The sequence below is a fragment of the Postia placenta genome (assembly GCF_002117355.1).
Source record: "Postia placenta MAD-698-R-SB12 unplaced genomic scaffold POSPLAscaffold_24, whole genome shotgun sequence".
Classification (NCBI taxonomy): domain Eukaryota; kingdom Fungi; phylum Basidiomycota; class Agaricomycetes; order Polyporales; family Adustoporiaceae; genus Rhodonia; species Rhodonia placenta.
The window spans coordinates 338,441-358,485 of record NW_020169855.1 but is presented as its reverse complement, the minus strand read 5'-3'; the positions used below and the strand labels follow the sequence as shown (position 1 = coordinate 358,485).

General features: G+C 52.4%; 7 protein-coding genes across 7 annotated transcripts; 2 read left to right on the top strand and 5 right to left on the bottom strand.

Annotated features, from left to right (window-relative positions):
- Positions 1-1,953: 1,953 nt before the first annotated feature.
- POSPLADRAFT_1037601 (hypothetical protein) lies at positions 1,954-4,030 on the top strand (the record flags this gene model as incomplete). The annotated part of the gene is made up of 8 exons (XM_024477235.1): positions 1,954-2,211; positions 2,282-2,547; positions 2,607-2,820; positions 2,872-2,976; positions 3,030-3,226; positions 3,279-3,416; positions 3,470-3,914; positions 3,974-4,030. 8 exons carry the CDS (start codon positions 1,954-1,956, stop codon positions 4,028-4,030), a joined length of 1,680 nt encoding a protein of 559 aa, XP_024333118.1.
- Positions 4,031-4,849: 819 nt separating this feature from the next.
- POSPLADRAFT_1062813 (hypothetical protein) lies at positions 4,850-5,878 on the bottom strand (the record flags this gene model as incomplete). Its single annotated transcript, XM_024481561.1, has 1 exon — positions 4,850-5,878. One exon carries the CDS (start codon positions 5,876-5,878, stop codon positions 4,850-4,852), a length of 1,029 nt encoding a protein of 342 aa, XP_024333117.1.
- A 436-nt stretch (positions 5,879-6,314) lies between these two features.
- POSPLADRAFT_1175378 (hypothetical protein) lies at positions 6,315-9,373 on the bottom strand. Its single transcript, XM_024488348.1, has 17 exons — positions 8,971-9,373; positions 8,624-8,912; positions 8,561-8,574; positions 8,369-8,507; positions 8,204-8,316; positions 8,025-8,152; positions 7,771-7,960; positions 7,690-7,719; positions 7,521-7,632; positions 7,418-7,465; positions 7,299-7,365; positions 7,152-7,247; positions 7,041-7,102; positions 6,905-6,984; positions 6,738-6,844; positions 6,604-6,688; positions 6,315-6,546 (listed from the first exon to the last, which is right to left on the bottom strand). The coding sequence occupies exons 1-17, from the start codon at positions 9,347-9,349 to the stop codon at positions 6,434-6,436; spliced, it is 2,052 nt and encodes a 683-aa protein (XP_024333116.1). The 5' UTR covers positions 9,350-9,373; the 3' UTR covers positions 6,315-6,433.
- A 1,192-nt stretch (positions 9,374-10,565) lies between these two features.
- Positions 10,566-12,347, bottom strand: POSPLADRAFT_1076668 (hypothetical protein; the record flags this gene model as incomplete). Its single annotated transcript, XM_024482937.1, has 14 exons — positions 10,566-10,651; positions 10,711-10,841; positions 10,899-10,946; positions 11,033-11,127; positions 11,179-11,279; positions 11,331-11,345; positions 11,403-11,478; positions 11,532-11,569; positions 11,627-11,693; positions 11,745-11,846; positions 11,902-11,991; positions 12,044-12,080; positions 12,146-12,269; positions 12,338-12,347. 14 exons carry the CDS (start codon positions 12,345-12,347, stop codon positions 10,566-10,568), a joined length of 1,020 nt encoding a protein of 339 aa, XP_024333115.1.
- Positions 12,348-13,354: 1,007 nt separating this feature from the next.
- On the bottom strand, positions 13,355-15,070 carry POSPLADRAFT_1037599 (hypothetical protein; the record flags this gene model as incomplete). Its single annotated transcript, XM_024477234.1, has 6 exons — positions 13,355-13,542; positions 13,641-13,749; positions 13,786-14,319; positions 14,365-14,505; positions 14,557-14,949; positions 15,023-15,070. 6 exons carry the CDS (start codon positions 15,068-15,070, stop codon positions 13,355-13,357), a joined length of 1,413 nt encoding a protein of 470 aa, XP_024333114.1.
- An 830-nt stretch (positions 15,071-15,900) lies between these two features.
- On the top strand, positions 15,901-16,940 carry POSPLADRAFT_1062809 (hypothetical protein; the record flags this gene model as incomplete). The annotated part of the gene is made up of 2 exons (XM_024481560.1): positions 15,901-16,235; positions 16,283-16,940. 2 exons carry the CDS (start codon positions 15,901-15,903, stop codon positions 16,938-16,940), a joined length of 993 nt encoding a protein of 330 aa, XP_024333113.1.
- Positions 16,941-17,330: 390 nt separating this feature from the next.
- Positions 17,331-19,459, bottom strand: POSPLADRAFT_1076667 (hypothetical protein; the record flags this gene model as incomplete). Its single annotated transcript, XM_024482936.1, has 8 exons — positions 17,331-17,455; positions 17,519-17,963; positions 18,017-18,154; positions 18,211-18,407; positions 18,458-18,562; positions 18,616-18,826; positions 18,876-19,141; positions 19,202-19,459. The coding sequence occupies 8 exons, from the start codon at positions 19,457-19,459 to the stop codon at positions 17,399-17,401; spliced, it is 1,677 nt and encodes a 558-aa protein (XP_024333112.1). The 3' UTR covers positions 17,331-17,398.
- Between the last annotated feature and the right edge of the window lie 586 nt (positions 19,460-20,045).

Here is a 20,045-nt window from a genome sequence, read left to right as displayed (position 1 = left end):
CGGTCCGAAGTGCGTCGGTAGATGACAAAGCCATCTGTGGCGAATACTTAGACGCACCACGGAGTTCCGATGGATGGTTTATGACGTTAGGTGTTCGCCCTGTATCCCGCGTAGCTATCGATTGGGCATTCGGTGGCAGGCGCAAACACAGTCCAAGGAGAATTGGCACGGTAGCCAGGCTATGTAGCAGCACATTGCCATTTCAAGCGCGCCGTAACGTCCACATGACAGAAGAAATCGGCAAGAATGGGTCATGCGGGATCATTACCGAGTTCTTTCCGGAGAACTGAAATTGACGTGCTGAACTATCCTGAGCTCCTGGGAGGAGAGGGAGAAACCTGAGCGACAGGCTGCGACGCATGCTTCCACGTGACACATGCACGACTGGGCCGCGACTCATTCTTCCTTCTCTCTTGTACTCAACCACGGCGACGAAGTATTGTTTTCTTGACTGCATGGTGTCTCGCGAAGGGTTCATAATTGGAAATGAAGACTCAAACCCACTTCCGATTGCATAAATCCGAAGGCATCGCGAACTGGCTCGTGACGCCTGCAAACCTTGCACCCTCTCGCGGCTTTTTAGCCAGGACACAGAGTGGACATAGTGGATGACCATCGAAGATCACTCCCGCAATGCACGCCTATGATATATTCTTGACCTGTGAAGGTTCAGAGAAAGTATTGACGAATCACCTCCCGGGGGACTGGCCTCTAAGTCACCTTGTGCGTCTGTTTATCGTGTGTATGTATCCTTTGGTACTCACGTTTACCGATGCCTCAATCAGGCAGCTCGAGCTCTGGAGCCATCTAGGGTAAATTGCGTGATTTCGTTGTCGACGGACCGTGTCGCGTCAAAAACCAAAAATATCATATGTTTTCCATGAGGGACTCCAGAGGACTGCCATGCGTTGCCACAATGCCGCTGATTGAACGCTTCGAGAGCCATGTGCACATCAACCATTAAACCTAAACTGTAGCTGGGTATGAATACGGACACAACCGAAATAGAGATACTGACAAGAATGGGTACACAGGACCGAAGACCAGAGAAGCTATATGATTGCCTGAAGATGCGTGCGGATGCTCCAACTCCGCCGGTATGAACCCGACCTTTGGTAATCGCCGTAGACTGCATTCAGCTACAAGACACACTTCTGATTGACTCAAGCATGCTACGCATGGCTGTGAGTGGACGTGGGTCTCCACAAGGCGAATAGGTGACATACATGGCAGGTACTGGATAGAGCAGCTGTCAACTACGCGCACGCAGGTATAGGACGACCCAGCGCCCGTACATGGAGAGATAAATCCCCATTTGAATACCAAGCCACGGTCACGAAGCCCATGATCCCAACTTCGAACGAATCCCGCGACCGTTCAGCACACGGATCCTCTGAGGTGGGAAGTCAAATTGCAGTGCTGTACATGTGGACGCCTTCTGATAGGGGCAACGTCCGCCTGCACCCAAAGGAATGGCCAAGTGCTCGCAAGATGGGATCTCTCGAGCTATGTATGGAAGCCCCCGCGTTGTAGACCACGCAATGCCGTGCTATCGCGTCCTTGCACGGGGCCGTCATCCGTTGGCCTAGCCTGGTAATAAGACACAGCAACTATCGATCGACTTCCTCCACAGGCTTCTCAGCCTGATCTAGCTTCGATCTGTCAGTGTGGGCCCGGCGCAATCGGTGTGAACTTCACGATGAATCGCTGCTCGGTCGCATGCGGTGGTCTCCGTGCTCTGCTATCTGGGCCGCCGGCAAGGGTCTGTGTCTCTGGCCCCCGCGCGGTGGTGCCGAACGCACGAGTGCGCTGCTTCTAGTGCCACAATATGTCCTTATCATCGTTTATTCGGTTCATTCGTGTGACCCGTCTTGGCGCTAACGAAGGTCGTTATAAGCGATCTATGTCGACGACCATCGGCAGCGGTGGTCGTCGGCCTCGTACTACCTCAGGATGCTCTCTGCCGGCTTGCTCGCACTCTCGCTCCTGGTTTCTGCTCTGGGCAAACCCGTCGCTCGCAGCCTACAGGTACACGAGGCGCGTGCCACGATCCCGTCTGGCTTCGTCAAGACTGCAGCCGCGTCGCCCGACACGGTCCTGAGCTTGCGTCTCGCGTTGAAGAACAGCGACACCGATGGTCTTATCGCAGCGTTGTACGACGTGAGCACGCCGTCGAGCGCGAACTACGGCCAGCACCTTTCCAAGGAGGAGGTGAGTGTGCACATGGGTCGATCAAACATGTGATGTCATGAGATCTCATCCGATCTATCGGGCGCGCTAGGTCGACGCGTTCAATGCGCCTACTAAGGAATCCGTCGACGCGGTCAACGCCTGGCTCAGCGAGTATGGCCTGAGCGCGACGTCCATCTCGCCGGCGGACGACTGGCTTGCCATCTCGGTCCCAGTCAGCAAGGCGAATGTCATGTTCGACGCCGATTTCTCCATCTTCACGCACGAGAGCACTGGCAAGACGAGCGTGCGTACGCTGTCATACTCTATCCCGACGGACCTCGTGGACCACCTCAGCCTTGTGCACCCGACTACTACGTAGGCGTCTCTTAGAAACAATGCGCTAGTGTCATGAGCACTCACGTGCTTCACATCAGCTTTGCATCGCCCACTGGCCCCAAACTGCCTATTACGGTGAAGCAGTTGTCGACTGATGCGAGAAAGCGTCAAGTGTCTTCATGTTCAAGCAATGTCGACCCCGCCTGTCTCGAGGCTCTGTACGGCATCCCAACAACGCCTGCCACCGAGGCCTCAAACTACATAGTTGTGACTGGTTACGACGACCAATATCCTAGTACCTCTGACCTCGAGGTGCGTATCATGGTCGGCTTTGAGGGACTGTCTATCTGACATATGACGTAGAACTTCCTAAGTAGTTACCAGTCTGCTGAGTCAAGCTCTGCCAGCTACACTGTCGTCGAGCTTGACGGTGGCTCGTACGACCCCAGTAACCCCGGTGATGAGGCTGTGCGTTGTTACCGTTCTTGTCTCTGTCTGAACCTTGCTTATCTGTCTATCAGGACCTTGACATCCAATACACTGTGGGTCTGGCTCTTGGTGTGAATGTTACCTTCTTCTCTGTTGGTGAGGACACATCCGATGGTGTCTTTGGGTTCCTGGATACCGCGAACTACTGGCTTGGGCAGTCGACAGCGCCATCTGTCATCACTACCAGCTACGGCTCCGATGAGAGTGACATCTCGGTCGGCGTGTTCAAGTGTGCACCTTTTTCTCCATTATGACATCCTCGATTTTGACCGCTTTGTTAGCTCCCTGTGCAATGCGTATGCTTCGCTCGGTGCACGTGGTACCTCTGTCTTGTTCGCCTCTGGTGACGGTGGTGTTTCCGGTTCGCAGAGTGGAAGCTGTACAGACTTTGTGCCGACCTTCCCCTCTGGCTGCCCCTAGTGAGTACATCACCGCGCCTCTCCTCTGAGCTGTGCTCATGACATCATATAAGCGTGACGTCCGTTGGTGCGACCCAAAACACGGGTCCCGAGACCGCGGCCGACTTCTCTTCGGGTGGCTTCTCCAACGTCTTCGGGACGCCCTCGTTCCAATCCTCGGACGTCTCCTCTTATCTCTCCTACCTCGGCACGACTAATCAGGGCCTGTACAACGCCTCCGGCCGCGGCTTCCCCGATGTCTCCGCGCAGGGCGTCGACTTCATCATCGGCTACGAGGGTGAATTCTACACCGTTTCCGGCACGAGCTGCGCGAGCCCGACCTTCGCGAGCGTCATTGGGCTAGTGAACGACCGCCTCGTCGCCGCGGGCAAGTCGCCCCTCGGCTGGCTCAACCCGTTCCTGTACTCGACCGGCAAGTCGGCGCTCACTGACATCACCTCAGGCGACAATCCAGGGTGCAACACGAATGGCTTCACGGCGACAACTGGCTGGGACCCGGTGCGTCATGGCTACTAAACTAAATGTGATCATCGTACTGATGCTACCTTCTTATGAAGGTGACCGGTCTCGGTACTCCGGTCTTCAGCGCACTCCTGACCGCCGCAGGCTTGTAAGAGGATGCGTGACGACTCTCATGGCAATGGATTCTTGTGCACGGATTTTGGTTTCTGTAACTACCATCATTTAGGGACTGCGACGCATGTGCTTCATGTCGTTACAAATTAATTGTCCAAAGTTTCATCATTGTCAAATGCAAATGTACAGCATATCCACATGTTTAACGCGGGAAACCAGCTGTGCAATCATTTTAGTGCAGGATCAGTGGATTAAACCTGTTCCGCCGCGGAAGCTTCTGAGGCCGTGACAAACTCGCCATGCGTTACGTACACGTGCTGTGTGACAGGCGCGTTTAACTCCTCCCGGCCTCTGATGGAATGGGTGATTCCAGAGCGAGAATCCACATTGATCAACGAGTCGTCATGACAAGAGACACATCCTTATGTACTATAGAACAGCTTCCTTCAGAAGCGATGGCAGTATTGCTACAAACGCCGCGGGCGGCCCGGAAATGGTACGAATACGGATCTGGAGAGTGGATGTAGATGGGAGAGATATGAGGAATCCATAGTAAATGATAAGATTGAATGGGAGATGTGAGATGCAGGGCCAGAGATGGGCTATGAGAGGGGCGGCGCGGCGAAGAATGCAAGTCATGATGAAAAGGAGCAGATATCGGACGTAAGGACTGTCGGGGGTAGGTGAACGTACAAATCGAACGGGAACAATGAAATGAAAGTTCGTTTCGATCATGGAGGGGCATATAACGTTGCACACACGCGCACGCGCTGCGTGCAGCGTGTGGGGTTCCAGGAGAAAAGAAAAGGCATAAATGGCGAGGATGATTCCCTTTTTGAGGTTGGCACGATGTTCCATCACGCCGAGGACCCATGTACCACGGAGGCGTCCTCTGTGTCCGGCTCTAAGCTCGCACTCGAGTATGTGACGCGTGCCAGCGCTGACGACGGACGCCGAGTCTTGTCCTCATTCGCGACCGAGTCTGCCTTCCCGCTGGACGAGCGGGAGCGGGACGAGCATCGCTCACGATAGCGCAGCGTCAGAGATGCTACGAGTTGAGGCATGGACAGGACAGGAGGAGTCTCAGTTGCAGGTTCGGGCAGCGGAGAGCACGGGACGGCGGCAAGCTCGGATTCGAACGTCGGGGATGGAGGGGGCGTCTCGGGTACATCAGAGCCTTCCTTCTCACTCATCGCAGTCATGTAAGGGCCACTGACTGCAGGTCCCAAGGGAATGGGACTGAGACCGTGCTCGACGAGCGTCTGCCACAGGCGCCGCGCGAGAGCCACATCCTGGGCCACAAATGCATCGCGCGGATCCTCCATTCTTGCCCTTAGAGCAATGCTGCGATGTACCAGCGCCAGATATTGCACATCGGAGATCTTCTTTCCTCTTTTGGCGCGTCTCGGGGCCGTCGGCTCAGCATTCCCAGCGCTCACGCTGTGCCTCCGCACAGAAGTTCCTTGCGCCCGCGGCTGCGACTTAGACGCGCGCAATGCGGGTGAGAGACGGCTATGGGTGCTCTTTGACGCACGGCGGGAGCTGGACGGGGCCTGTGGAACACCACCGGCATTGTCGCTGTGGAAGGACGAGGTGGCGAGGCAGGACCGGGAACGGCGGCGAGGAACATTCTGCGAGTCAGAGAGCGCTGGGGGCTGTTCCACGTAGACCTCGAGGCTTTCCAAGATGTCGGTTTCATCGTCGGCGTCATGCTCGTCGAACTCGTCTATGTGGCGGCCTGCGGGACACGGAATTGGCGACGACGGAAAGGGAATGAAGTTCTTCCCCGTGGCATCAGACAAGTCGCGCGGCGAGGACAGCACACGGCTATGGTTAACACTTTCGACGTTCGTACTCGAAACCGAGACCGTTGGCAACGCCTTCATGGCGGCGGGGGAGGGAAACCGGACGCTGTGACGTGAATGAGAAGAGGAACGGGCCATGTTGATTGAAGATCCGAGAACTGAAATGGGCATCACTTCGTGCAGACAGCCGGCGCTGCTGGCGGTCGAGAAACACGTCCACACCGAGGGCTTGAAGTATCGTACAAGGTGGCGGGCGAAGGCAAGCCGCGCCCACAGGCACAAACATGCTTGAAACGCGAACGCGTCTCACGTGCGAGTCATGTGTTCGCGATCCTCCCCAACGCGAATCACAGGGCCACAGGGTCGGGCATTGTGACTAGTCGCGCCATGCGATATACTTGGCGAAAAATATTATGCAGAATGCAGAATACACCGAGGTAACGATGTCTCAAGAGTACCTTCGGGTATAGGACAGTCAAACATGGTAGCAAATTCTCCCTAATGAGATTCGCTGCTATACATGCACCATACTTATCATTCACCTTGAGGAATAGTTTCAGTGATACAAGAGTCATACCGGTTCGCAGATACAGTACAACCTGTATGTCAGAGATGGTAAAACAAGCGAGAACACGACTATGCTGTCTCGGCTGTGTCATTCACGCCATTTGCGGAAGCTAGTCGACCAGTGATGAACTCTTTAATGTAAGGCATAGCCTTGATTATAAGTTTGATGGCCTTTGTCTCATCTAGAGATCCCCCTGACATCAAAAGATGGCAAGAGACACTCATGCATGGTCACATACCTGTGCGGACAACACTCCCATGTTTCATTTTAATTTTCTGGTCGTGGAATATATTGTGGCCCGACGGAACGACCACCAGCGAGTTCTGCAGAGCGGATTAGAACGGCAAAACAATTGTGAAGATTCAAACACACCTGATAGTACCACTGACGCAGGCCATTGCCATCGGCTGGCGTGACTGGAACATGGTGATTGCCCACCACTTGTACTACTGCCTGCACGGAGCGTATCACAGACGCGCCTAGGGAATATGCCAGTCAGATGGGTCTCCTGGGACTACAACACATATGACTTGACTGACCTCGCTTACGCATCAGGGTCATGAGCGCCTCGCACCCGGGACCGTGCCCGATGAGAACGACTCGACGCGCGTCGGCAAGCCTATGAAACGTTATCAGGGCTACAAAGAGACGCCAAGTAGAATCAGCTATGCATACTGTATGTAATTATCCCATAAGTATGTCATGATGTCCTCCCTTGGGTCCTCGGGGTTGCGCAGCTAGACAGTTATTGAGTACGAGTTCATATTGGTGCCAGTACTCCCTCACCTTAGATTTGACATCCGGGTTGAGGTGTACATTGACGTCGAGTAGTCCATAGCCAGATGTCTTTGCCCAGGTGATGATTTGCTTAGAGCAGTCGATCTACACGTTGTCAGCATCGCCCATAACGCTTTGCATGTGTCCCTGGCGCACCAGGTACGAATGTTCCTGCTGAACATTGCACTCCATCACGGAATCCAACTCCACAAGCAGATTGCCGCTGAAAAATCGTCAATCGTTAGTAGACAGAGGGGTCGGCTTGGCGAACTTACAACTCATGGACAAAGACGATGAGGGTATTATTAGTCAAGATGTCGGCCCTATGCCATTTCGTATCAAAGCAACTGTTAGCGGGGACCAAACGGATACACCCACGTGCAGGCCACTTGGGTACTGAATCGGTCAGTTAGGGCTTGTGAGACGAGTGGTACGGTGACCATGCCGTGTTCTTGGAACAGATATTCTTGCCTGTGTGCTTTGAGCAACTCTGCGAGATATCCATGAGAAACAAGAGATTTATGTAAGCTCGTATCTTTTGGTATACCTGGTATAGTGAACGCGGCCGGTTCCATTTCTGTTGGCGTAATGGTCAGTATCGTACGAGTGCAATGAATAACGAGCATACCTTCCAATGGATCGCAGGATTTGGGGTCCACGTTCTTCCAATATTTACTCTGTTCCATGGCAACGTGCCAAATCGTCTCCGTGGCCGCATCTGAGGCGATCATAGGTTCCAATGACGGAGGTGCCTCTCCAAGAAGGATCTTCGCGACCGCCAATGCTGAGACAGAGATGGCATCGAGGCTGTAGCCTCCCTGCGCAGAGGAATGTGTGAAGACATTGCTGGGGTCATAATAGAAATAGGTGAGATTGATGTACCTCGAGTGCAACCACAAGCTTTCCACCAGCGAGCGAGGATAACATGTACGTCATGTGCGCGTATCCTGTCGGAGTAACGTGGCATTCACCGAGTGTGTCGCCCTCCGCGGCATCAAAGCCGGCAGAAACTTCGGAGGACGCAAATCAGTTTAGTCTCTGACAGAGAGAAGATGACACACTGATGACAAGCTCCGGTGCGAACTCGACTGCGATGGGCATAACAATCTTCTGAAAGGCAAGGATGTAGTCCGCGTCGCCCATGCCGTGCTGTGGCCATGGAATGTTGACAGAGCTGATCAAATGTGAGTAAGAAATAGGAGCGGGACTTAAACAAAGCAATTTACTATCCAAGTCCTGGGCCTTGTCCGCAGGACACCATGCTCCCAAATGGTCCGTTAGGGTAAAAGTCCCCTCCGTCATATCGATGAAGGGAGACGTAGAGGACCGACGGATCATCGTAAAAAGCACGTTGCGTGCCATTTCCTATGACTAATTTAGTGGACACGCCTTTTGTGTGCAAGTATTTGCTGTCTAACCGTGATGCACGTCCCTATAGCGTCAATCAGTGAATGCCAGGGGGAAGACTATTGGGGACGGACCAGTCGAGTATCATAATCTTCTTGAGCGGTGAACGAAGCTGCACCACCTTTGTCGCAATCGAAACATTATTGAAGAAACAGAATCCCATGTGTTCGTCTGGTTCGGCATGATGTCCGGGTGGTCGAACTATGGCAAAAGACTTCTGTACTTCCCCCCGCGCCACTGCGAGCGCAGCTTCGATGACGCCACCGGCGCTCAATTGAGCGGCGTAGGGTGTACTTGGATGAACATAGAGCGACAGTTCATCATAATAGGATGCAGAGTCGGCTATATCCTGAGCAGTCATGGCTAGGATGCAATCTGTCAGACCGTCGTGTTGAATTAATCTGCGCGACATAGGACTTGCAGTGAATAGCAAGCACTTTCTCCCAGAGGGCTCGGCTATGGACAAGTAGTGCTTCTTCGGGAAGAACTGGCCTGATAGGAAGTCGTTTCATTTTGCTTAGACAATCTTGTTCCATGAGGATATTGAAAATGCGAGAGATTCGTTCGGGTTGTTCTTCATGATGACCGCGGGAACAGCTGTGCATCATCATTTTTGCCGAGTAGACATATCCGACCTTATACTTGGGGGTGCCGAGAACGAGCGGAAGAGATGTGCCGCGAGCCGCGGATGCGTTGCGAGCGGGGGATACTGTGACCTCAGCTGCCGAAGAAGTTGAGGCCACAGGTTGTTCGGGATCGACATCCATGAGCATATCTGGACCTGTATTCTGGATCTCCATTTTCTGCTGCTTTCTAAAGGGGTCAGTATTATGGGAAAGTGGCTGCCCTCAGGTCCAAGTGAAGATGAAAGTGATTCCCGGCCTGTATTTCCAAATTTGTACCAGTCACGAGGTTAGATCTGGTGGCAGATCGGGATCGTAGTCAGCGCTTATGCAACATTGGACACAACTTAGGCGACAGCCGACAGCCTCCTTGAAGTGAATGTCTCATTTAAAGGATCACTTTTGCATACGCTAGCGAGGAATCCGGGCCATCGCTACGTTGCCAGTCCTTGGCCCTGAAGGATACGCAACACACTTTCTCAAGGGGGAAACTACAAATTAAACATCCAAAACGTAATGCAGTGCGTGGTACATACTCATTGTCAGTGACGACTACGATCGAGAGATGTGACACAATTATGACAAGGCGCGTCAGTCACTCAGTTTTACAAACCATGCTATGCACGACGCTATTCCATCTGACGTGTCATAGGTCTTTTGAGAGGCTTAAATACCGACGAGACGCATCTAGAATAAGCAAAAGCTACTCTGTATCTCCCATTATTTTGGGGTGGAATGGCTTTCCGAAGGCATTATCATGCATTTTTGAATTGGGCACTTCATCCATTCGCATCTGACCAGTTCGACACAGGAGAGCTGGCCAGAACTGCTCAAAGCGACGGACTTGCAGCTATTTATGTGATCAGCGTAGTATGCAATAAACATTGCGTTCGACCCGTCTTCTTCTAACTCGACTGGAACGTCATCGTGCAAGGGCCTTCGTACCCAGGTGGCAGCAGAGAGCGGTGCTACCTGTTCCACCGGCAGGCAGAAGTTTCTTGAGAGCTCACAAGCCATGCGCGTCTCCCAATCCATCGCAGTCAAAATGAGTCAGTGCTTTATGCCGAACCCAGTGGTTCTGCAACTCCTCTAAGCCCACGGACAAAGCGCGGACGAGCTTGCAGTACGTACATCACAATTCCTTTGGTGACCTCAAGCAGTGACGTCCAAGCAGTGCACGTGAATTGCGCCAGAAGTGCAGAGGAACCTTCACGCATGACGGGGGTAATCTTTGGTCCAAACCTCTCAAATTGCTCGACATCAATTTCATGATACATGATTCAAGGTAAGGGGAGGTGATAGATTCTTTCACGTATTGCCACTGGATATATACCCCCGGTCATCCAATGGCACCCGCTATATCCTCATGAACTCGACTTGTCATTCGCACGGTTCAAACATGGCCCACGATTGCCTGCGGCTGGTACGGCTCTTCAAGGTACTTGATCTCTTCATTCGTCAAAGTCACGCTTGCCCCACCTGTGTTCGATGGTCACGTTGTGTACAGACAGAAATAAAGGCATGATCAGTGCGCATACCTATGATATCCTTCAGGTTCTCGAGACTGGTCGTGCCCACGATCGGCGCAGTGACACCTGGCTTTGATAGCGTCCAAGCAATGGCGACTTGGGCCATGCTGATCCCCTTCTTCTTCGCGATCTCCTCGACGCTGTCGTTGCGCCGGGGTCTGCATTCGAATCTCTCATCTTGAACTAAAAAGACTCACCGGTTGACAATCTCGGGTGTGCCTTCGCCCTTGTAGCTCCTGATGAACCTGGGAGCGATTGATCAATGGTCTTCTCTCACTAGCTATCCGAATGGACGAGGGAGAGACACGCAATATGCGGCAAGTGAACGTACCAATCCGTGTTTCCTCGTGTTGATTTCTCCCCAAACGGACGCGTCAGGAGTCCTCGGCCGAGCGGCGACCATGGAATAGAGCCGACACCAAAGATCTACCGATAGTATGTGGGATCACCCCTTCTGCAGGGCGGGATACAGCGTACCTTGAGCGTCGGGAACATCTCACGTTCCTCTTCGCGGTAGATGAGGCTGTAGTGGTTTTGCATGGAGATAAACGGTGTGAGGTTATTCTTTATCGCATAGTCTGTTGGCGAGTTGATCAGTCGCTCGACATGTGCAAACCGAGTAGACGAACTCTGCATAGCATGAACTGTAAGGTGCGCATGAATCAACATCTCAGATCATATCACTTTAACAAGAAGCTTACACTGGTAAGCATAGCACGAGCTCATGCCGATGTAGCGCGCGTAGCCGGCTTTCACGACATCGTGGAGTGCCTGCATCTGTAGCAAGCTATAAGCACCTTTAATAGTCTAGGCAAGCCAATGTCACGCACGGTCTCTTCAATAGGCGTGTCTTTGTCGAATCTGTGACCTGTGCGCAGTTGACGACCTTAGATTATCTATAGATCGAATGGCAGGCGAGACATACACTGCAGGACGTCCACGTAGTCCAGCTGCAAGCGCTCCAAACTGGCCTTGATCGAGTCGAAGATGTGCTATATGCAGTTTTGGTGAAGTGTTGTTATGGTATCCCATGCTCCTCGCACCTTGCGGCTGAGACCGTATTGGTTGATCAAGCCCAGATCGTCTGGGTTTTTGCCCTGCGCCTTGATGTTCAGACCATAGTCGCGTGCCACCGCATTGTAGACCTAGTTGGCGAAACGGTGTCTGTGTGGGCGCGCAGACGGATTGATCAGCGCATACCTTCGTCATCACAACGATCTCTTCGCGCGGTAGCTTCAGGGTCTTGATAGCGTTACCCAGGATGATCTCCGAAAGACCGTTGGAATATACCTGCTCACACGTGCAGTTAAATGACAAGCCAGTCCAATTGTTGCGTGCTCACATTGGCAGTGTCGAACGTCTGGATCCCGGCTTCATATCTGTCAGTATTTCCTTCCGAGCTCAGACTTCTGCGGCCATAAGGGCAGACAGATGAGAGACTTACGCAAATTTGATATGCTTGATAGCTTCCTCCTCTCCAATGACCCATTCCTGCCATTGAGAACTACCGTACTGCATGGTGCCAAGGATGATTTTCGACACCTTGAGCCCAGAGTTCCCGAGCCGGACTGTGAACATTGATTCAGCATTTTTCGCACTGGACGGTCAAACTATCACAATAGCATAGAACACTAACCGTACGACATTTTGTTGGCCATATTCGAACGTAAAGGACTTTGACGCGGTTGAAAGATGACGGAAAGATCTGTAGATGCAACTAGGACAGTAGCCGCGCTTGCTTGGGATGGGACAGTGGACAGGTGGTAGTATATATAGTATGGATGTACACTCAGGAATCGGAGCGTGAACGAGCGGAATGCCGGCACGCGATACGTCATATGCTATCTTCGATCATTTCTGAATGATCGATATCTTGGCGCCACTATTGGCTCGGACATCCGTGCTCTGAATGGTTAGTAATCTCGCCGTCACCGGACTTATGGGTGGGTTCAGAGAAAGTAATGCGACAGCGCGAACAAGCTGCTGAGAAATAGTATTCTCCATTGTGTGACTGCAAAGAATCGGACTACAGGTACAACGTCGACAAAGCAAATGAATCAACGGCGTGTGGTGAACGAGGACATGATCCACACGGACTCCGAACATTCAAAGTAGCCGTCTTAAGAGTCAATATCTAGTGGCTCGCCAAGCACTGAAATCATTTTGGGATACGTAAATCGACGTAGCTTGCGCGCTGTTGTCGTTTCAATATACTCTCTGAGTTCTTCAAGCTCCGTTACACTGTGCTCTTCTCGGTTGTGTGCATAGCGCCCGATATTGCGGCAAGCGGGTTCACTCAGGAGTTACAAAGGGGTCGATAAACAGGATGGACGCGAGATGAGATTTGGGCGCGAACCCCGTCGACGTACAAGAACTCGCGCTTGTTGAACCCAATCGTGAACATGGTCGAGTCTTCCCACTCTGGCAGATGACCAAATTCATGCTTCTCGGGGCCTTGGACAACACAAAACCAAGCCAGCACGAAAAAGAATGATTTTGAATCATGACGGTAACAGGGAAAGGGTACTAGACCAGCGCGCAGAAGATCAAGAACCATAAATAGCCCTGTACCTGTGTGCTGTCTTGCCTTGCAGCGTCCTTCAGTTAGGAAGTTCACTACGCCTGCTTCATCAATAACACATTCTGCCTTGGCTCAAGGCTCCTTATCGATAGTCGTTGTCCGCTCAGTCTTCACGGCCTTATCTTCGTGGCTTATGCATGCCGCCATGTCCCAATCACACAGCACTCCTACGACACGTCCATCATCCCGATAGAACATGATGTTGTTTGAGCTGATATCGCGATGCAGGATATTCGACGTCTCCCACACCCAGTGATGAGCTGTATATACGTTCGTCAGTATCGCAATGTAGAGCGGGTGCCAGCTGCTGACGTACCTCACACCACATCGCAGAAGACGCGTTTGAATTCATCTGCACTTCGCACTTGCTCCAGCTCCTCGTACCTCTTCATCACAATCATCCGGAACTCCCGGTGTTCGTACTCAAAGTTGTGCAGTGTCATCGAGGCGCGCGGTAGCCGTATCTCCTTCATCGTCCGCGATATTCAGCACTTCATGTGGACAATGTTCTGCAAGTATTGTGGCTTCTGTGCGAGGCGAGACCTGTCCGCCACTCGACTCTCCGGGGGCCAAATCATCTTAGCGACAAGGCCTTCGCTGCCGGTATCTGCAGTCGCTTTCAGGAAAATGATCGTTGTCCCTCGGCTGACGATTTCAAAGTCCGTCTCAACGATTCGCGATGTGTCGATTATGTATTTGACCTCCGGCAGTCCCTTGGTCATTGGACCCGGCTGGAACACGAGCTTTACGTCTTCATAGCTATTGAATTTACTCGAGGGAAACCGCAAGAATGGGCAAACACCCATCTTCGCTATATCAGCACCGGCTATTGCAGCCACCACCAACAGCAGCTTGTCACACTCGACAAACATGTCGAACGGCCTCAATACGACCACTCCATGTCGGTCCGCATACCAGAGCTTGACCATGAAGTTCTCGACCATGATCCCGGTACCGTAGCACCGAATGTTGTGCGACATCAATTCCGTGGCGCAGCTTCCAATTCGTGTCTCTTGTCTCGTCAAACCTCCTCCTCTCTTCATTCATGTCTGCGCCGCGGGAGTTGGGGATAGCCTGTCAACATCCAGACATATCTTCTTGTGTAGTCGATTTGTCTCTACAGCAGGAGAGCCCTTGCGCTTTCGGTTAGACCTAGCCACTTTGTGAGCAGCCTTGGTCTCTTGAGGTGCATCCACAGCAGGATCGTGTTGCCTGTAAATATGCTGCAAATATAAGGAAGGCACTTCCTCAGCAAGTATAGAACGACGGCTTACTTCGTGTGGTCTCGTGATATCGATAGGCATGTCAGCTTCGTACGCCGTCTTGCGAATACAAGTTTTCTTGACTTCTCCGTACGCAAGTAGCCATTCCCGGTTCCGTCGTGCAGTCTCGCATCCCGCGCCGGGGTCGTCTGCACAACTGCTATTGACCGCGTTGTCTTTCAGATGGGCGAATAATGAGCTTATAGGTACGCGAACTGCGGAGCTCGGATCTGTTGTCGCCGGATCATCAGTGGGTGACACGGAGTACACTTGGCCAGCAAGGCTTGTCATGATCTCGACAAAGTGAGCATACGCCGCTCCCTTTGTCGACACCGCGTACCCGTTGACGGCGTTGAACGGGAGTGTATATGTTCGGTCCATTGGAAGGTCTTGTGGCTTGTAACCCTATACATCCACAACAAAGTCGATGACTGGGTAGTCACGATATGTTCTTTCGTGTAGCTCTGCCTTGACATACACCCCCCATCGCGTCGTGTTCCATGCCCTCGGCGGTCACCGCCTGCATTTTATTGTTCTGTTTGACAAGCGGCGAGTCATCTGTCCGGACACGGCACGGCAGTTAGAGAGCCTTGAGTCGTTCATTGAAAATAGCGCTTGGGGCCTATTTTTTTCTGTGCAGTGAACACGAGGGCGTCCCAGCTGTTGGCTTGCTCGCTGTCATAGCTTCCTTCAGTCATGAACCCGAAGCCGTGTTCGCGGATGTGAACAGATGAAGATTTGTGGCTGCGAGCGGATAATGAGAAATAATAGGTGCACACATCTGCATTTAGATTCGAACGATGGGCAATGAGCGTAGCTGAATGTTTATTTCGTGAAATTAGGCAGACACTGAGACAGTGACTCTAATAAGAGATCACGGTCACCTGACTGTGACATCGAAAGCAAGGGAGCAACTTAAACAAGCGCCTCTGGATCAGTCTCTTCTCGCAGTAAGGAGTTTATGAAAAATAGCACAGAGACTGAACTAAGACACGAGATGCTCAAGAGCAAATAACAGCAGTGTCTCAAGCCCGCAGCAGATGCGATCGAACATTTGGGCCTCCGCCACTTCCTCGTACTCATAATTAGATCGCCGCCTCAAGAAATCGACCCACGCGTTGGATCATATAGGATCATATACATAGACTACCCTGGATCCACTACGTCCGTATATCGGACCGCAAGCTCTCTAGAGGTTCAGGTTAACTCTGGCCTTGCGCAAGATTAAGTCTTCGCGCCCTTCCGCAGACGTCGAGCGAGAATAGTGTCCCATACCACAAGTCAAGGTTCATGTGAGCGGTCAAGAACATAGTATCAGCTCGCAACAGCTAACATGATTGTCCAGCGCCACTAATCATGACTAGTGCCCCGTTAGAAGCGAATACGACGCTTCGAAAGCGTGCACGGGTAGATTCCGATGTCAGTGCTCCGAGACGTAATGATTTTCCGAAAGTCGAAGAGATAGAACATCATGGCTCGTTCTGGTTTGATGACGGGGACGTTATCCTGGTTTCTGGAACCACTGCCTTCCGTGTACATGCCTCCGTGCTGTCCCGCCAGTCGAATATCCTCCGAGACCTCCTGACACGCAACCGCGATACTGAAATGATGGGCGGTTGCGCTGTCGTGCGACTTTCGGATTCTGTAGGCGACCTGACTAATCTGATGTCAACATTCTACGAAAGCAAACAGTACGCATACTTACTGGGCCGTCTTGACGTTCGCTCACTCTCACTAGCTTTCTTGCGGTGAATGACGACGTGTCACGCAACCTCGTACTCTCCCTTGGCCGAGTTGGGCACAAGTACAATATCGAGTACCTGCGAGCATATGCTATCGACAAGCTAAAGGCATATTTTCCGAGCACATTCGATGAATTCATCGAAAATGACTTCGAGGACGATCCAGAAACTTTGATCGGATCAGTCAACCTGGCCCGTTCAATGGGTGTAGTTTCAGTGCTTCCAGCCGCGTTGTATCAGTGCACGGTGTTGCGAGTCAAGGAGTTGCTCGATGGCGTACGTCGCGATGATGGCACCGTGGATAGGCTATCGTCAGAAGACCTCAGTAGATGCTTGAACGGCAGAAGGCAGCTTCGCCATGCCAATAATATTGGGACGGCGTGGCTGTTCAACCTAAAGACCGGCAAGGAATGCTCGTCGAAGGATATATGCCTAAGAATTTTGCGAAGACTACCGGAGCAATGGCACACGCTCGGTTGGTTCACGACATCTGCAGTTCTTAGTGTTGCAGAGGGCGCCTTTCTGACGCTGTTGAATGACCTGTGCGCTTATTGCAAGGCTCAAGTTGAGGAAAATGAGCGCGATGGACGGCGCAAAATATGGGTATCGTTGCCACAATACATGGGCGTGAAAGTAGAAGGTTGGGAGACTTGACCTACTATCTGGTGTGTAGCTCACATTATCGATTGACGTAGAGTACATGCTAAAATCTAAGAGCAGTCGGGTCCGTCATACCTGCACCGTCGATCTTGCGGTCTTCATGGACTCTTCGGACCCCTTACTGTGAATTTGCCGTTTGAATTGTTTGTGCTTTCTGGGCCATTTCCGACAGCAGCACCAAATTCTTGAGATCATGTATACCCATACTTACAATACTCCTACCTAGGCGATCCTTCTTGCCCGACCCTTAGATACGAAAGTACCAGGGCTACACAGAATGGCGATTAATTGACGAAGTATAAAGGAACACGAGGCTCTGTTCCACCTGACGTCCAAGATCATACGCCACCGTCAATTTTGTAAAAAGCTCTTCGGCGCAACTTCAAGGCAACAAAACCTTATATAGCACTAACAAACTATGTAATTATTCAAACTTGCTTCGTTTCTGCAATTCAGAGGCCGGCCGCGGTCACCAGCTCATCGAACACTGGAGTCCCAAGGCCAGTTACCTGTGTACAACGATCAAATCAGTTGCCAACTAGTCTCCCAGCCAATAGCTAAATATAACGCACAGGATCCCACCCGGTCGTCGCCGAGAAGCCGTTTGTGTTGCATCCCGGGTTGCTGCCCGAGGTGATGTCAGTCAAGGCGAACTTACCGATGGAGTACAGGAACGGGTTGAGCCAGCCGAGCTTCGACCTCCCAGCGGCGACGAGGCGATCGTTCACCAGCGCGATGACACTCGCAAACGTTGGGCTAGAACAGCTCGTGCCTTCGACCAGGTACCAGGACCCCTGGTAGTTGAAGATGAAATCGACGCCCTGAGCGGAGACATCTGGGTATCCGCGGCCAGAGGCGTTGTATAAGCCCGCATTGGTATCGCCGAGGTAGGCGAGGTACCCAGCCACGGATGAGGCCTGGAATGGAGGGATTGCGAAGACGTTGGAGAAACCGCCAGACGAGAAATCGGCTGCGGTCTCAGGGCTATTTCCCTGGGTGGCGCCAACAGATGTTACGCTAGACAGTACCTTGTAATCAAATTCAGAGTGTGGGTGTCACGGGCAACATACTAGGGGCAGCCGGAGGGGAAGGTGGGGACAAAGTCTGTGCAGTCCTCGCTCTGCGTGCCAGTCACAGCGCCATCTCCGGAAGAAAACAAGACGGACGTCCCGCGTAAACCGAGAGAAGCATAGGCATTGCACAGGGAGCTGGAGGATGTCAGTCAGAGAAGATGGCAATCGAGGCGTCCTGAGCTGATACATACTTGTATACATTGGTAGAGATGTACTCTTCATTGGAGCCATAGCTGGTGGAAATCACAGATGGTGTGGTCGACTGGCCGAGCCAATAGTTGGCGGTGTCCAAGAAACCGAAGACGCCATCGCTCGCGCTCTCACCCACAGACGTAAATGTAACCGGGACACCAATAGCAAGCCCAACAGTGTATTGAATGTCGATATCCTAAAGGGGAGATGAATGTGAAAGGGTGCACGCGAAAACAAGGCACCTACAGCCTCGACCCCCGGGTTACTGGGGTCGTAGGAGCCACCGTCAATCTCAACGACAGTGTACGAAGTGGAACTCGATTCCGCGCTTTGGAACGGGCCCAGAAAGTCCTGCACTGCGTGTCAGAATACGCAGCCCTCGAGGATGGAGATTTGTCACAGACCACGAGATCAGTAGTGCTAGGGTATTCGTTGTTGTAGCCCGTCACGACGAGGTAGTTAGAGGACTCTGTGGCTGCCGTCGTCGGAATACCGTACAATTGCTCGAGACACTGCGGGTCAACAAATCTACTGCAATCCACAATGTCGCGCTTCGTGACGTTCCCGGCGAACTTCACCGCGTGAATGGGTGATTTGGCACTCGGTGGAGTGAACCTAGGATGTGGTTAGCACCACAGTGCCCGTGACATACATCTTTACCTACGTAGTGGTTGGGTGTACGAGGTCGAGGTGACCTTTGAGGTCTGTCGGGATGGAGTATGACAGCGTGCGGATGCTCTGGGCTCCAGTGCTCTCGTGCGTGAAGACGGAGAAATCGGCATCAAGCATCTCGTTCGCCTTGCTGACAGGAACAGAGATAGCAAGCCAGTCTCCCGCGGGCGAGATAGTTGTCGCGCTCAGACCATTTTCGATGATCCAGGCGTTGACCGCGTCGACAGTCTCCTTCGTGGGAGCAGTGAATGCCCCTACCTATCATGCCCAACAAGGTGGATCAGGACTAATGACATCATAGCTCTGATCAATGCATACCTCTTCTTTGGAAAGGTGCTGGCCATAGTTCGCGCTCGACGGAGTACTCACATCGTACAAGGTAGTGATCAGACCGTCGGTGTTGCTGTTAGCGAGCCCGAGGCGCAAATTGAGTAGAGTGTTGGGCGACGCAGAAGCACTCTTGACAAAGCCGGACGGGACAGCAGCACGCGTCTCATGTACTTCGAGGCTACGAGTGGCGGGTTTGCTCAGAGCGGCGGTAAAGGACAAAAGAGTCAGCAAGCTGACGATTAGCATCTTTAGGTAGTGTGAAGCGGACGAGTCCTTATGAGCATGTCCTCTGAGAGATACCGTTTATAAGCAGCGCTTGGACACGTCGCACAAAGTCAATGATATGAGCGGCATAAGGATTCGTGTGCAGCGTTGGCACAAAGGGAACATGCGATGCCTGCGAGACGACGGGAAGTGCACGCGCTGCCGATCCCCAGAGCTCGGGCACAAGTGATGCTTCATGCGGCTGGGGGAATATTCCACACATAAATGTAAATGATTGTCCAAGTGAATCGACCGGAGACAGGACATGGCCTGAAGGAGATGCTTTCGGCGACGTCAGAACCTCCGATATGATACGACACTGGAGAGCTCCGTTCAGTGCCAGTAGACGGAACAGTGTGTGGACAAATAACCGCCTCGGAAGAACTGTGCATTTTGGGCAGAGTACTTCCACTGACCTGGCTGCAGTATGTTGCGTGCCATATGTTATGGTCTGAGCCGTGGCGCTGAGATTCCATGCCTACCAGAAGCCTGTGACGGTAGAGATCACGGGACGTGACAAAGCGCGACTGTGACGCAGCGCGACCATGTCTCTTCGACCCTCGCTCAG